Source organism: Cebus imitator, unplaced genomic scaffold (assembly GCF_001604975.1).
Source record: "Cebus imitator isolate Cc_AM_T3 unplaced genomic scaffold, Cebus_imitator-1.0 Scaffold92, whole genome shotgun sequence".
In the NCBI taxonomy this organism is placed as follows: domain Eukaryota; kingdom Metazoa; phylum Chordata; class Mammalia; order Primates; family Cebidae; genus Cebus; species Cebus imitator.
The window spans coordinates 9,615,370-9,629,929 of NW_016107407.1; the positions used below are offsets into that span (position 1 = coordinate 9,615,370).

At 35.5% G+C, this 14,560-nt stretch overlaps 1 protein-coding gene across 4 annotated transcripts in view; it reads right to left on the minus strand.

The window, feature by feature from the left end:
• The window catches only part of MYO3A (myosin IIIA), a 239,557-nt gene that overhangs the window by 51,613 nt on the left and 173,384 nt on the right, over nt 1-14,560 (minus strand). For all 4 annotated transcript variants that reach the window (XM_037740961.1, XM_017535518.2, XM_017535516.2 and 1 more), the window contains 6 exons: nt 14,295-14,448; nt 12,382-12,470; nt 9,806-9,935; nt 3,769-3,848; nt 2,931-3,008; nt 221-426 (listed from right to left, as the gene is read on the minus strand). In XM_037740961.1, the coding sequence (XP_037596889.1) occupies nt 221-426; nt 2,931-3,008; nt 3,769-3,848; nt 9,806-9,935; nt 12,382-12,470; nt 14,295-14,448 (737 nt within the window). The remainder of the gene's footprint in view (nt 1-220; nt 427-2,930; nt 3,009-3,768; nt 3,849-9,805; nt 9,936-12,381; nt 12,471-14,294; nt 14,449-14,560) is intronic.

The window sequence follows — 14,560 nt, forward strand, 5'->3', positions numbered from 1 at the left end:
CCACATGTGTCCTATACCACATAGTACCACCCAGCTGTCCACAGAGTCTTTCAGCCTCAGTTAATAGCTACCTTCTTTTTTCAACACATAATCATTTGCATGAACAAAATGCCTCCCTCTTCGACCTCTAAATATTTTTCATATTTTGTTTCTTATAATTCTTCTGAATAAATTTTTACATAAACTGAACAACAGATACTGAAAAAAGAAATCCACATACCGCTTTATAAAGTTAGCAAAAAGTATTCGATGGGAGAATCCTAGCCTTCGAATTCTCGCTGTTTCCAGAATTCCTGTGTACCGAAGCTGTAGTAGAACTTTCTCTTTGTCATATTTTCTTGCCTGACGTTCATTATTTGGCTTGATGCAACGGACAAAATGAGGTTGGCCTACCACCATTTTAGATAACAAATCCATCAGGGAATACTATAATATGCAACAAAAATAAATTTCCCAATGCATACAAAAACTTAAGAGCTTGCAGATCTTTCTTTTTACAAAAGAAACATTTGAAAAATGAATGTTATAAATGCTCACATTATTCACAGTAAATGGAGGGAAATCTGTTTTAATGAACATTTTATGGATGGTATAGTTTAAAAAATACAGATTTACTTACAAAAATTTAGAGGCAATAACTAGAAATTTAGCTATTAAAAGTTTGCTTATAAACCATTAAGGCAACTTTAATTAACAGATAAAACTATTTTTGATGTAGTTTGTAAGGCATTATATACTCTCAGGCTAACCCGTCAAATTATAATATTATACATTCTGGTTAATCCTGCTTATATATTAATTTCCTCGTCCAACTCTCTCTTTATGGAAGGTAAAAATGGGAATACTTTATAACACACACTGGAGCTTATTGGAGGGTGAAGGGTGGAAGGAGGGAGAGGATCAGGAAAAATAACTAATGGGTACTGGGCTTAATACCTGCAGATGAAATAATCTGTACAACGAACCCTCATGACACAACTTCACCTATGTAACCAAACTGCATGTTTACCCCTGAACTTAAAGTAAATTAAAAAGGGGAATACTTTAATTCCTGTTAGGATCATCTCTTAAAGTAAGGACAGAAAAGTTAATAGAGTTTAATATATAGGACACAGATATAAGCAAAGTAATAGCCAATTAAATATTTTCATCAGTTCTAATTTGATGGTTTTCTTATTTATTTTTAGAGAATTTTTAAAAATCACATAAATATGAAACTGTGTTCTATACCAATATCTTTTTAAAACAGTAGCCAATTACTAGACAAGTAAGTATAACATATTAGGATAATCAACTAAAAATGGAATCCCAGAAAGCTAGTATTTCCACGACCAGGATCACATTTATTGGCAAGGTAATGTATGGACACAAATAGCCATTGACAGCTGGATCCCCTTTAATGTTGGAAATGTAAAAGCCTGCGGTCACAAAGCCAGTGCAAAACAAATGCTGAAATTGGCAACTAAGAAATTGGGCAGTGAGACTCAGATGTGATCTTCTCCAACAGCTGGGCCTGCCACTTTGGAGTCTTTTTCATTACATTTATCTGTAAATCATCATTCCTTTAGTCATGCAAACATCTGCCAGGTACTGGTGGTACAGGGGTGACACTGAGCAGGAGCTTCCTGCAATTTAGTCACTGGTTTTTCTGAAGGCCTAAAGTATAATGTTATACTGTGTTCAGTCTTCTCTGCAGAATGAAAAATAGCTTTAAAAACACACTAAATGTTGTGTAGAATTATTTTCTGTCAATTCTCACTTCAGCCTGAAGATTAAAATGATTTCATGAACTAATCTGGTTTAAACATACATACGGTGTTTGATGCCAACAACAGTGTTATCATAATGGTCTTGGGTAACTCATTTAAAAAAAGGAAACAATCTGGCTGTAAATATGTTCAGTGATTCACCTGTGCTGCATTTCTGATGTAAAGTGAAATGTTACCAGCAGCAAATCTCAGGTATTAAGCATATGAATGTACTAGGCACTACTCAAAGTGAGTACATATGCATTCAAATATGTACTTAAAGATGATTAACTACACACTATCTATCTTCTATGAGCTTAGGACTTAAAAATATTTAGTAAAAGTATTCATGTATTTTTTAAAGAACTTTATGCTTCTGCTAGAGAATTGGATATATTTGATGAACACTTTATAGTAAATTTAATCTAATTTCCTCCACCTCCTCCACATTAAATTACACAAGTAATAACTCTTAAGTTTTAGTGGTATTTTCTTCATTTTCATTGGCTGGTTAATAGGATTTTATCAGAATAGATAAACAAGAACTGGAACCAATAATAAGGGAAGGGCTATCTAGAGCACAGAGAAAATTAAAAAAAAAAACAAACTGTTTTTTTTTTCTTTTTTCCCATATTGCTCAAGGAAGGAAGGTTGCCTTGATCCTATGCTAAGCACCCTCCCGTAGCATGTTACCGCATCTTCCTGATGACTCTTCTCTTTGCCCCATTCCTACACAGGCTCTATTTTCCTTTTGAGGTTTTTAGCTTAGCTCTGTACATTCAGTGTGATATGAAATGGAGAAGGATGCTCAGCCTTGCCCTACCTTTCTATTCTAAAATCACTTACAAGGGGGAAGGAGAAGTGGTAGTTATCATAGCATAGAATTAAAAATCCTTTTAGGTTTTATTCTAGTGGAAACGCATTCTGTTTTATGGACAAATTTTAATCAAGGTATAGACTTTCATTAAGATTGACCTGGGATACAATAATTTCACAGGTAGAAAATAAAAATAAACCAATCCACAGATTTTGAAGGTAGATGCTAACGTAACCTGTCTCTAACAAATAGTAAATGGAATACAATAAACATTCTCTTTTGCTAGTGTTACTGTCTTTTGATCTATCACTCATTTAGAATAAATAGCACTGCTAAGCACAATACATCATAGTTTAATATCTTACTCTAAAATATGATGCAACTGTTTGTGTCTTCATGTTGGTTGTCTCTCTGGCATGACGTGTGGCTTCTCCAGTGTCGCCCTAAAAGGACCAAGGAAAACAGTGATGCTTTATACTTTATGATCCACAGGGAGCATGTGGCATTTTCCTTCAGGCTATCTTAGTTTATGCATTCAAATATGTAAAACAGCAAAACGTTTATATTCTTCCTTTAGGTAATTATTTGTCAGTCTCATCGGAATTTTAATTGGTCTTATGTAGACTGTGAATTTAAAACTAGCTAAAAAGGGCTGGGCACAGGGGCTCATGCCTGTAATCCCAGCACTTTGCAAATCCGAGGCAGGTGGATCATTTGAGGTTTGGAGTTTGAGATAGGCCTGGCCAATATGGTGAAACTCTGGCTCTACTAAAAATACAAAAATGAGCCAGGCGTGGGTGCCTGTAATCTCAGCTACTAGGGAAGCTGAGGTAAGAGAATCACTTGAGCCCAGGAGGCAGAGGTTGCAGTGAGCCGAGATTGTGCCACTGCACTCCAGCCTGGGTGACACAGTGAGACTCCAGTCTCAAAACAAACAAATACACAAACAACAAACAAAAACAAAAAATCCCCCCAAAAACTAGCTAAAAAAGAAGAGTTAGAAATATTAATATATCAGAAATGCCTGATTATTTTAGCCCCTAGCAGTAACATGAACATAACATAAATATCTGTTCAAACAGAAAAGCAAGATCAAAGGAAGATAAATTAAATGAAGGTGTTGACTTTGAGAAGCAAATAAATATTGCCATTGTACAGGTTAGATTCTTAGACTCACTGACAAGAAAAAATGCATCTTCTTACCTTTGCCAGATTAATTAATTTTTCTGAAGTCTTCATTTGATAGTTTATAACATTTTTAGTTTTAGAATGTGGCAGATTACCTATGGGAATGTAGAAAAAAATTAATATACCTTTTAGAATCCTTAATGGCTAGATGATTTTTCCCATTTACTTAAATGTTAAAATAACTATTGTTAATACTACAATAGTCATACTCACATGTTTGGTTAACTATTTATGGAGGAACTTAGGAATAAAAAAAATTATGTGAAAATTTATAGCACAAGTTCAGAAATAAATTCTCTAGCTTGGAAAACAGAAAAGGCAGAGAGGTAAGTGTTGGGTTTCCTTTCAATTGCCAGAAGGCTTGAGATGATTGTGATGGAGGGAACAGTTTTCTTCTTATACTTTTGTGTAATAAATGGCATCTGAGATTTTCTTTAATGAAAGCTAAGCTTTACAATGGGCCTGAAGAATCATATGAATCATCAATTTGCATAAGATGGTTATAAGCAAATCAACTATGGTTGGAGGTAATGGCCTTTTACAATCTAACTTTCAGAAACATGTGCTTCATTCTAGGGACTACACAAATGCACACAATCCAAAGCAGTGAAAAAATTATGGCCTGAGAGGCCAGAAAGACTTGGCTTTGAATTCCAGGTATAGTACTTTAACTGTGTTGCCTTTGGATCATTTACTTAGTCTCTGATCTGCACCCAGAATCCATAAAATGGGAATAATGGTGATTACCTCACAGAGTTTAGATGAAATGTGATAATATCTCTGGCACACAAAGGCCCCTGAAATGCACTAAGAACCAATCAACCCACAGTCCAAGAGTTTATTATCCTAATAGTTTGCAAAATATTTCCAAAATGCAGTAGCAATTCAGAAAGATTATTTCTTGTCTCTCTCCTTCTTTTAGGTGATAAATAGAGGCTAAATGTTTTTGGCAAATCTTTCCCATTCTTTATGGTTGCAAAAGACTGTCCTGAGATGGTGCAGGAAGAAATCGTGCTGGGGGCATGCCTGGTAGTGCCTTCATTCTGTTTCCTCCCTTCCCTCCGAACTCCAGGGGAAGGGCTGAGACAGGTGTGTGCAACAGCTTCCATGCTTGGCTTGCCCTGCACACTGCCCTGTTCACTTTTCAAATGTGAAACTTACTGACTATAAAGTGGACAGACAGAAACAGATGATCTTTAGAGTAGCAGTTTCAAGAATTTTGCTTAAATTCATTTATGTAGATCAACAGGAACTAAAATTAGCATAGACCTTAATTTCAGAAATATATCCATTTTGGTTTTTATAGTTCACATAATGAACAAACTTGTGATAAACCCAACTAATGATGTGAGCTACAAGGAACTGTGGTGTACTTTCCCTTAAAAATGGCTGAACTATATGTCATATGTGAAGTCATAGATGCAAAGGGCCATGGTTATTTTAGAATCTTGAAGACAGCATAATATAGAACTGAAAAACTCTAATTCTAACACTTTCCATTTAGAAACCTTGGGAAAGCTGCTCAACACTTCTAAGCCTTAATGTCTTATTTGTAAAAAAAAAGTAGTGCCTCCTTATTATGTTGTTGTTAGGAGCAATTGAAGGTGCTTAGAATGGTGCCTGGCACATAATAGATAACACAGTTGTCTATGATTATTATTATGTGTTTGTACATCTGGGTGAATATAAAATCTATATGTCTTTGCTATCTCTGAGACTCTGAGTTTATTGAAACACACTCGACTATCAAGTTCTTCTCTTCTCACCAGCCAACCAGACACTGGTCTGCTGATAGTCAAGCAACACAACATAGTATCTAGAACCTGCCTGCATATTTTATAAGGGGGAAAAACATGGAGTTAGATGCATAGATCCTGTTGGTGCATATGGAAAGGGAGGGCAATTATCAAAGTCAAAAGTAATGACTTTTACTTGTGGACCAGATAAAGTAACACAGACTAGATTAACTTTCCCACCCCAAACAACTAAAAAGACATACAAAATGGAAAACAGGCTTTACACATTGCGTGTCAAGCATTGTAAGGACATTGATCCCTAAGAGAAGGAAGACCAATGGGGTGAGCCCTCTGATTGTGCCAGCTTTCTTCTTGGACAGGTGTCAGCCTGAAATGCAGGGAGTGAGGGAACTTAAGTAAAGCCTGGGAAAATAAGCAGATATAACCAATAGAAAACAAATGGCAAGATCATAAGAGTCAAATCCAACCATATTACTAATCATATTAAATGTCAATAGTCTCACAATTGAAAGGCAGACATTGTCAGACTGGATTAAAAAAAAAAAAAAAACAAGACCCAGCTATGTGCTGTTTAGAAAAACCCTACTTTGAATATAAAGAAGAAAAATAAGTTGAAATTAAGAGCATGGAAAAACATACTCCAGCCACTAATCATAAGAAAGCTGGAGTCTCTATATTAATGACAGGCAAAGTAGATTTCAGAACAAACAATACTGTCAAGGATGAAAAGGGTCATTACATAATAACAAAGGAGTCAATCTGTCAAGAAGACATAACAGTTTAAAATGTTTATGTACCTAATAATATAGTTTAAAAATACATAAGCAAAAACTGAAAAAATTTAAAATAGACAAATTGACACTTATAGCCAAATATTTAAAAACCCTTCTCTCAGTATTTGATAGAACCAGGAGAGAGAAAAACAGTAAGAATACAGAAGACATGACCAATACTTTCAGTGGACCTAACTGACATTTATAGAACACTTCATCCAACAACAAGCAGAATAAACGTATTTTCAAGCACAAACAAAAATAAAATAAGGCATTATTATGGGTCTTAAAACATATCACAATAAAGTTAATGGATTAAATAATACAAAGTATGATCTCTGAACACTATAAAGTTAAATTTGAAGTCCATAAATAACATTAGGAAAATCTCACCATATTTGGAAACCTTATAAACTCTTATAAATAACCCACTTAAGTGCCAATATTAGAAAAGAAGAAATGTCTTCTTAAATCAATGATCTAAGTTTTTACCTTAGAAATTAAAAAAGAAAACAAAATAAAACACAAAGTAAGTAGAAAAAGAAAACAATAAAGATGAAAGAGAAAGAAAAAGAGAATGAAATAGAAACAAAACCAATAAAGAAAATTAATGAAACCATAAGCTGGTTCTTTGAGATGATCAATAAAATTAATACATTTCTAGAAAATCCATCAAGAATAAAATGAGAGAAGACACAAATTACCAATGTCAGTTATAAGAGAGCTGATATAACTTCGGGATCTACAGATATTAAAAGGATAGTAATAGAATATTATAATCAACTTTGTGTCAATAAATTTGACTATGTCGATGAAATAAAGTTCTTAAAAGACACAATCTACTGAAGCTCATTCAAAAATTAGATAACTCAAATAGCCTTATATTTATTAAACAAATTGAATTTGTAGTTGAAAACTTTACAAAAAATTCTTCAGGTCCAGTTGGCTTCACTGGTGAATTCTACAAGTCAATTTAGGAAGAAATAATGTTCATTCTACTATTCCTGAAAACTGAAGAAAAGGGCAATACTTCTCAATTCATTCTATGAGGCCAGCATTACTCTGATTCTAAAATCACAAAAAAGGGTAATAAAACTGCAATATTACTCATAAACATAGATGCAAACATTCTTAAAAAATGTTTGCAAACTGAATTCATCAATATATAAAAAGTATAATGCATCATGACCATTTGAGGCTTTTCCCAAGAATGATTACAAAATCAGTGACTCACCATTTAACAGATGGAGCATTGTTCATAGCAGCTAAGATATGATCAACCTAGGTGTCCATCAATGGATGATTGGATAAAGAAAATGTGTACACACACACACACACACACACACACACACACACACAGGAACACTACTCAACATGGTTGACCCTGAAGGACACCATAAGTGAAATTAGCCAGTCACAAAAAGATGAATACTGGATGGAATTTGTGGAATCTAAAAAAGCTGATTTCATAGAGCTAGAGAGTAGAATGGTGGTTACTAGCAGTTGGGTTGGTTGCAGTGGGAGGAAGTGGGTTGGGGAGATGCTGGTCAAAGCCTAAAAAGTTTCAACTAGATAGGATAAATAAGTTCAAGAGATCTATTGTATAACATGGTAACTATAGTTAATAGCAACGTATTATATACTTGAAAATTGTGAAGAGAGTATATTTTAAGTGTTCTCACCACAAATAATTACATGCAATAATGTCCATGTTCATTAGCTGGATTTCATTATTCTACAATGTACATATACTTCAAAACATCACATTGTACACAATAAATACAATTTTAGCTATCAATTTAAAAAATAATAAAAAATTAAAAAATAAGAATAATCTATTCAATAGATGTGGAAAAAGCATCTAACAAAATACAACATGCATGCCTGAAAAAAACTCAGCAAATTAGGGATAAAAAGTAACTTCTCCCCTGATAAAGGGCATCTATGGAAAAATCTACAGTTAATATTATATTCAGTGGTGAAGGACTAACTACTTTTTCCCCAAGATCAGGAAAAAGGCAAGAATATTCATTCTTGCAACCTGTTCTGTATTCAACACCAGAGGTTGCATTGGTGATTCTAGCCAGTGCAACCAAGGAGAAAGAAGTCAAAAGGAAACATATAGGAAAAGAAAGGGCAAAATCCTTTCTTCACAGATGACATGATCATCTGTGCAGAAAATCCTTTGGAATTAACAAAAAAAGGTACTCTGACAAATGAGTTTAGCAAGGTTGCAGGAGAAAAAATCAATATACAAAAATCAATTAGACTTATACTGGCAAAAAAACAGAATTTCAGTTAAAAATTATCATTTATAATCACATAAGAATGTGATACACTAGCAGATAATTTGACAAAGGATGTGCAAAACTTGTACACTGAAAACTACAAAATACTTCTGAGAGAAATTAAGGAAGACTTAAATAAGTGGAGAGTTATACTGTGCTGATTAGAAGATTTAATATTGGAAAGATACCAGTTCTCCCATTACTGATATATAGTTTCAATGCATCCCAATCAAAACCCAACCAAGTTTTGGTAGAAATTGACAAGCTCATTCTAAAACTTGTATGGAAAAGCAAACAAATTATAATTACCTAAACAAGCCTGAATAAGAACAAAGTCAATATAAGTTATACTGTCTGATTTCAGGACTTTATAAAAATCTACAGTAATCAAGAAGTATGGCACTGGCCTAAAGACAGAGAAATATCAATGACACACAATAAAGGGTCCAGAAATAGACCTATTTATTAGTCAACTGATTTTTCAAGGAGTGTCAAAGGAATTCAATGGGGGGGAAATAATCTCTTCAACAAATGGTGCTAGAATAACTAGATGGGACAAAGAGGAGTGGAGGGAAGGATTATAAAGGGTCATGAGGAAACATCATGTGTGGGTGATGGGTATGTTCACTATTAGTCATGGTGATAGTTTTACAGGTGCTTATATGTGAAACACTCATCAAATTTTAATGTTTAAATGTGTGCTGTTTCTTTTATTTCAGTTATACCTCAGTAAAACTTTGAAAAAAGAAATTCAGAAAACAATTTTAAACTCCACTAAGGAAAAACAACCCAAACTATATTTTTTCTACTTACAGCAAATGCAAGGGTGTATTATGGTTGGGTGGAACAAAGACACATCCATTTTTAATCAATAAGAGAGTTCACCAAACTGTTAGCACCTCAAAGAATCATTCCAAAGCTGCCCACTCCTGATTTGCACAGGTAATTATGAACTCTGGAAGTTAGTGTACTCTTGTAGTGAGTAGCTAATAATACCACCATATTTTCTGAGTGAGTGCTGTAAACACTTATCTTTAATGAAATACTAGCTTGTTTATATTCATTTTTATATTTTCTTCAGATGATCTGGGGCAGAGGATATTAACAAATGAATATTTAGTGAGCCAAAAACAAACTCACATGAAAAATTAAGGATGAAATTCATGAAAAGCACAGAGATAAAAACTATTTTATTGGGCTTGAGGAAACTTGCAGGTAAGGAAAATTGCCTTACCTGTTTTTGTCAGAGGGTGGTTGACTAGTTGCCGAATTACACTGTTGTCAGATGACCTCAAAAGTAGCACAATATCAGTTGGAAGAGTGTCTCTGTTTTTAGCTAAGAACCCACTTGCATTATAGAGGACCTGTTGACAAAGTATGCTATCATAATTATCACAATTGTTATCCTCCTCCTCCTCACCATCATCATCATCATCATCATCAATAGATACTCATTATAAGCTTACTGTATGTAGAACAACAGGGATACAAGCATTTACAAAGGTAGTCCCTTATCATCTGTGTCTCACTGATTTTATGTGGGTTGGAATGACCAAAGGGGTTTGATTCCTCTCATTTATTATGTTGGGAATTTGGTGTGTTTCTTTTCTCTATTTGGAGGGATGGAGCAGCATAAAGGAAGCATACTGAGCCACAAAGTCATTTCTGTTTCTATGATAATTGATTCACCTGTATTGAATTGGCCATGATAGATTTTTTTGTTGAGACAGAGTCTGGAGTGCAGTGGCACAATCTCGGTTCACTGCAACCTCCGCCTCCTAGGTTCAAGCGATTCTTCTGCCTTAGCCTCCCAAGTAGCTGGGACCACAGGCGCATGCCACCATGTCTGGCTAATATTTTTGTATTTTTAGTAGAGATGGAGTCTCACCGTGTTGGCCAGTATGGTCACGATCTCTTGACCTCGTGGTCCGCCTGCCTCAGCCTCCCAAAGTTTGGGGATTACAGGCGTGAGCCACCGTGCCTGGCCTGAATTGGCCACGATGAATTTTTATCTCAGCAGTAGTGTGATCTAAATACACTGTGGCTTTTTGTGTTTCTGGGACTTCTAAATAATGTTATTACTTAAAAAATAATTTTTAGATATCAGATCTTGCTATGTAACCCAGGCTAGTCTTAAACTCCTAAGCTCCAGTGATCCTCCCACCTCGGCCTCGCAAAGTGCTAGGGTTACAGGCCTGAGCCACCATGCTTGGCAAATTTTATGACTTTTTAAAGATCAGTGTAATCCAAAGATTTTTGTGGAATGAGTCAGTATAGTATTAATTATGGGTCAAATTGTGTTCTTCCAAATTCAGATGTTGAAGATGTAAACTTTCACTGTGACTATATTTGGAGACAGGGCCTTTATGGAGGTAATTAATGCTAAATAAGGTATCAGAGTAGGACCCTACTACAATAAGACTTGTGTTCCTATAAGAGCAGGAAGAGGAACTAGGGATATCTCTCCCCATTCCCTATGTTCACATAGCAAAGGCCATGTGAGGACACCTTCAGAAGGCAGCCATCTTCAAGCTAGGAAGAGAGGACTCCCATATGCTAACCCTGCTGAGAGCACCTTGAACTGTCAGCCTCCAAAGCTGTAAAAAATAAATTTCTGTTGTTTAAGCCATGCAGCTTGTGGTATTTTTGCTATGGCAGCCTGATCACACTAACAGATTGTTAAAATCTAATTGTTAAAAACAACTAGACAAAATGATCATGGGCAATTCTTTTTTTTTTTTTTTTTTTNTTTTTTGAGACGGAGTCTTTCTCTGTTGCCCAGGCTGGAGTTCAGTGGCACGATCTCAGCTCACTGCAACCTCTGCCACCCAGATTCAAGCAATTCTCCAGTCTCAGCCTCCCAAGTAGCTGGGACTACAGGTGCATGCAATTCTTAATGGGTGCTTAAAACAGACTTTAATTGGAAAATGACATGCTAAGAATCATTAGGCTATAACTGTAATGATTTAGGGTAAACTTTTAAAATGATGGAAGTCAGTGGAATGTTGACAGACATATGGAGGTTGCCAAGCACTCTAAAATGCTTAAAGTTCTATGTAATCTTATTTTTATGTATTTCTCATTTGGATTTGAATATCCTTTTTGTCCTCCCATATTTATGACATCATTGTGACTGTCATTCTCTGCAGAAGGAAAGAAAGGAAGCATCCTCTGGGTCTAGGACAACATATCTGAGGTTCACTCTGGTGTGGGAATGTGTTTCTGTCAATGTAGAGACATTTCTTTAACTACATCATAATCCATCCATGTGGCTTAGCTCAGTTATCTGACTATACTACCAGCCTGGCACCTTCTCTTCTTGAACGGGAGGAGGAACAAAGAGTGCAGTAGAGAGAATCATCTAAAGTCTGAAAAAGGCAAAGGTCCTCAGGCATTGTTAAAAGAAGGAAAAAATAGGTAACCATTGCCAACTGATCTCACCCAAGGATTCTTTCAGTCTTGTGTCTTTTCTTTCTTGTTTTTTTTTAAGTTACTTAAAAATAATTCCTCTAGAAAAACTATAACTTTATGATTGTTAAACTAAGAGAAAGACTTTTCTTTTAGCCTCTTTAGCATAGAGGCTAGAAGTGTGTGTCCTGGCGTGGGTGTGGCCTCCATAGTGAGTGGCTGGCAAAGGACAGGATGGGTTACAGGACATCAGAGGGCAGAATTAGGGCCAGTGGGGGCAGAAACTGACAGTTTTGACATTATCATAATCTATAAATATTTTGGGCTGTCATTTTGATGTCCATCCTATTATTCATTAAAAGGCTAAGGAGAAACCCAGTCGTAATTCTTGAGAGTTCTTACCTTTCCTGCATAATGGTGAATTCCAAAACTAAGTTCCATTCTTTTGGGTCTCCAGAAGTATTGTGATTTCAGGTTACCTTCAAATTTTTCTGTAGAAAAATACTGAACTCAAATATCAAGCATATATGAGATCCTCAAAAATATTGTAAGAGTCATTTACCATAAAAAGGACAAGGTGCAGTGAACAAAGATAGAAAATTTTACATAGCTAATATATGCAGATTTGGAATAGAACTAAACATGGGAAAGTAAAACTCAAGATTGTTAATTTCTACCATTACCTTATGATTTAGGGCATCAGTCCTCAAGCCATGGTATACATCAGAGTCACCTGAAGGGTTTTTTTGTTTTTGTTTTTGTTTGAGATGGAGTTTCGCTCTTGTTGCCCAGGCTAGTGCAGTGGCATGATCTTGGCTTACTGTAACCTCTGCCTCCTAGGTTCAAGCAATTCTCCTGTCTTAGCCTCCTGAGTAGCTGGGCACCCGACATCACACCCAGCTAATTTTTTTTCTATTTTTTAAGTAGAGATGAAGTTTTGCCATGTTGGCCAGGCTGATCTCAAACTCCTGACCTCAGGTGATCCCCCTGCCTTGGCCTCCCCAAGTGCTGGGATTACAGGTCTGGGCCACTGCACCTGGCTGAAGGCTTGTTATAACACAGGTTGCTGGGCTTTAACACCAGAATTTCTGACTCAGTAGTTTTGGTATGGGAGCCAAGAATTTGCATTTCTAACAAGTTCTCAGGTGATGCTGATGTTCCTGGTGGGGGACCACATTTTGAGAACCACTAGTACAGAGGAAGGGAACTACTTGAGACTGACCGAAGAGGTTTGTACAGCACAGTTTGATGCTAAGCCATGAGCCTAAAAATCTGTTGTTTTCGCTCTTCTTTCTACTTGCAGAGCTATAAATTATTACTGATTACATGAGAATACAATATTATCTTAAAGGCAGCTGAATTTCTATAACAATTATACTACCTTCAAAGAACTTGTTCTAGAAGGATCATTTGATAAAGTGACTGCTATGAAATGATTTTCCCCATCACTTTGGGGTCAATTTCTTTTCCAGCTAGCGTTGTTCCATTAGAGGAGAAATTAAGCCAATCAGTGGGTCAGAAGGAAGGAACATCACAGGCCTAATGGTAAGAAACAGGCTCTGCATGTCACAAAAGTAAATGACAGAAAGATGTGAATCCACATTTTCTGCAAGTATTTTTTATACAGAAAAAATATCTCCTATCATCAGGGAATATGATACTCCACATTTAAAAACAATTTTTTCAGATATCTGAAAAATCTAAAGTTTTTTCCTTTTTTCATTTAAGGAGTAAAACATTTTCATTTTAACCAACGTGGATGGTGATTTTAAAAAATGCATTATACACATCTTTGCCTTCTCAAACACAAAAAATGGAAACATTTAATCTTACTTTAATGACTTAGGATTATTATCATGAACACTTATTAATGTGCTGTAGAGGTTATTAAGGTATTTGAAGCGATTTGCCTCTGTTAAATAAATGAATAGAACAGGCCATCACAGATTATTTTCTACCTGTTAACTACCTCTTTTCAATTCCAGAGCTGTCCTTCTGCCTTGCTCACCAATTTCTAATTTTGGGCTGGAAAATTTCTAGGGTCATTTATAACCTGTAATTCTATGGTTGGGCTTCACCATAAAATAAGGAGAAGTCCAATATTTAAGCTTGCTTAATTTATCACTAAATATTTTACTCTATCATAAACATGCACTGATCCAGGTATAAAATCCAAAGGCTGTTCTTGAAAGTCAAATATGCAGGCTTTGTGACAGCAATTTTCTCCCAGATTATTTAAAGCCACTTAAAAAATCATTCAGAATGACATGACTGTATTCATAAAACCATGCAGACACACTGGGCTAAAAACTCACCTACAAGAGTCTGGTCAGTGGCCTTGGGAAATCTACTTTCTTCATCAAGTAGGGAAAGTAAACCCATTGGCTTTTGCAGAAACATATCTAAAAGGGGCCGGTTATCTTCGTATTCAATAACTCTAGCATCCACATCTTCATTTAGGTATTCATTCTAAAATAGGTCATGATACAGACAAAACCACTTACAACTGTGAATAATATGTAGCTTGTTAGTAATTACCTAAAATTTTACTTTACACATATTAAAATAAACTGCTCCCTTT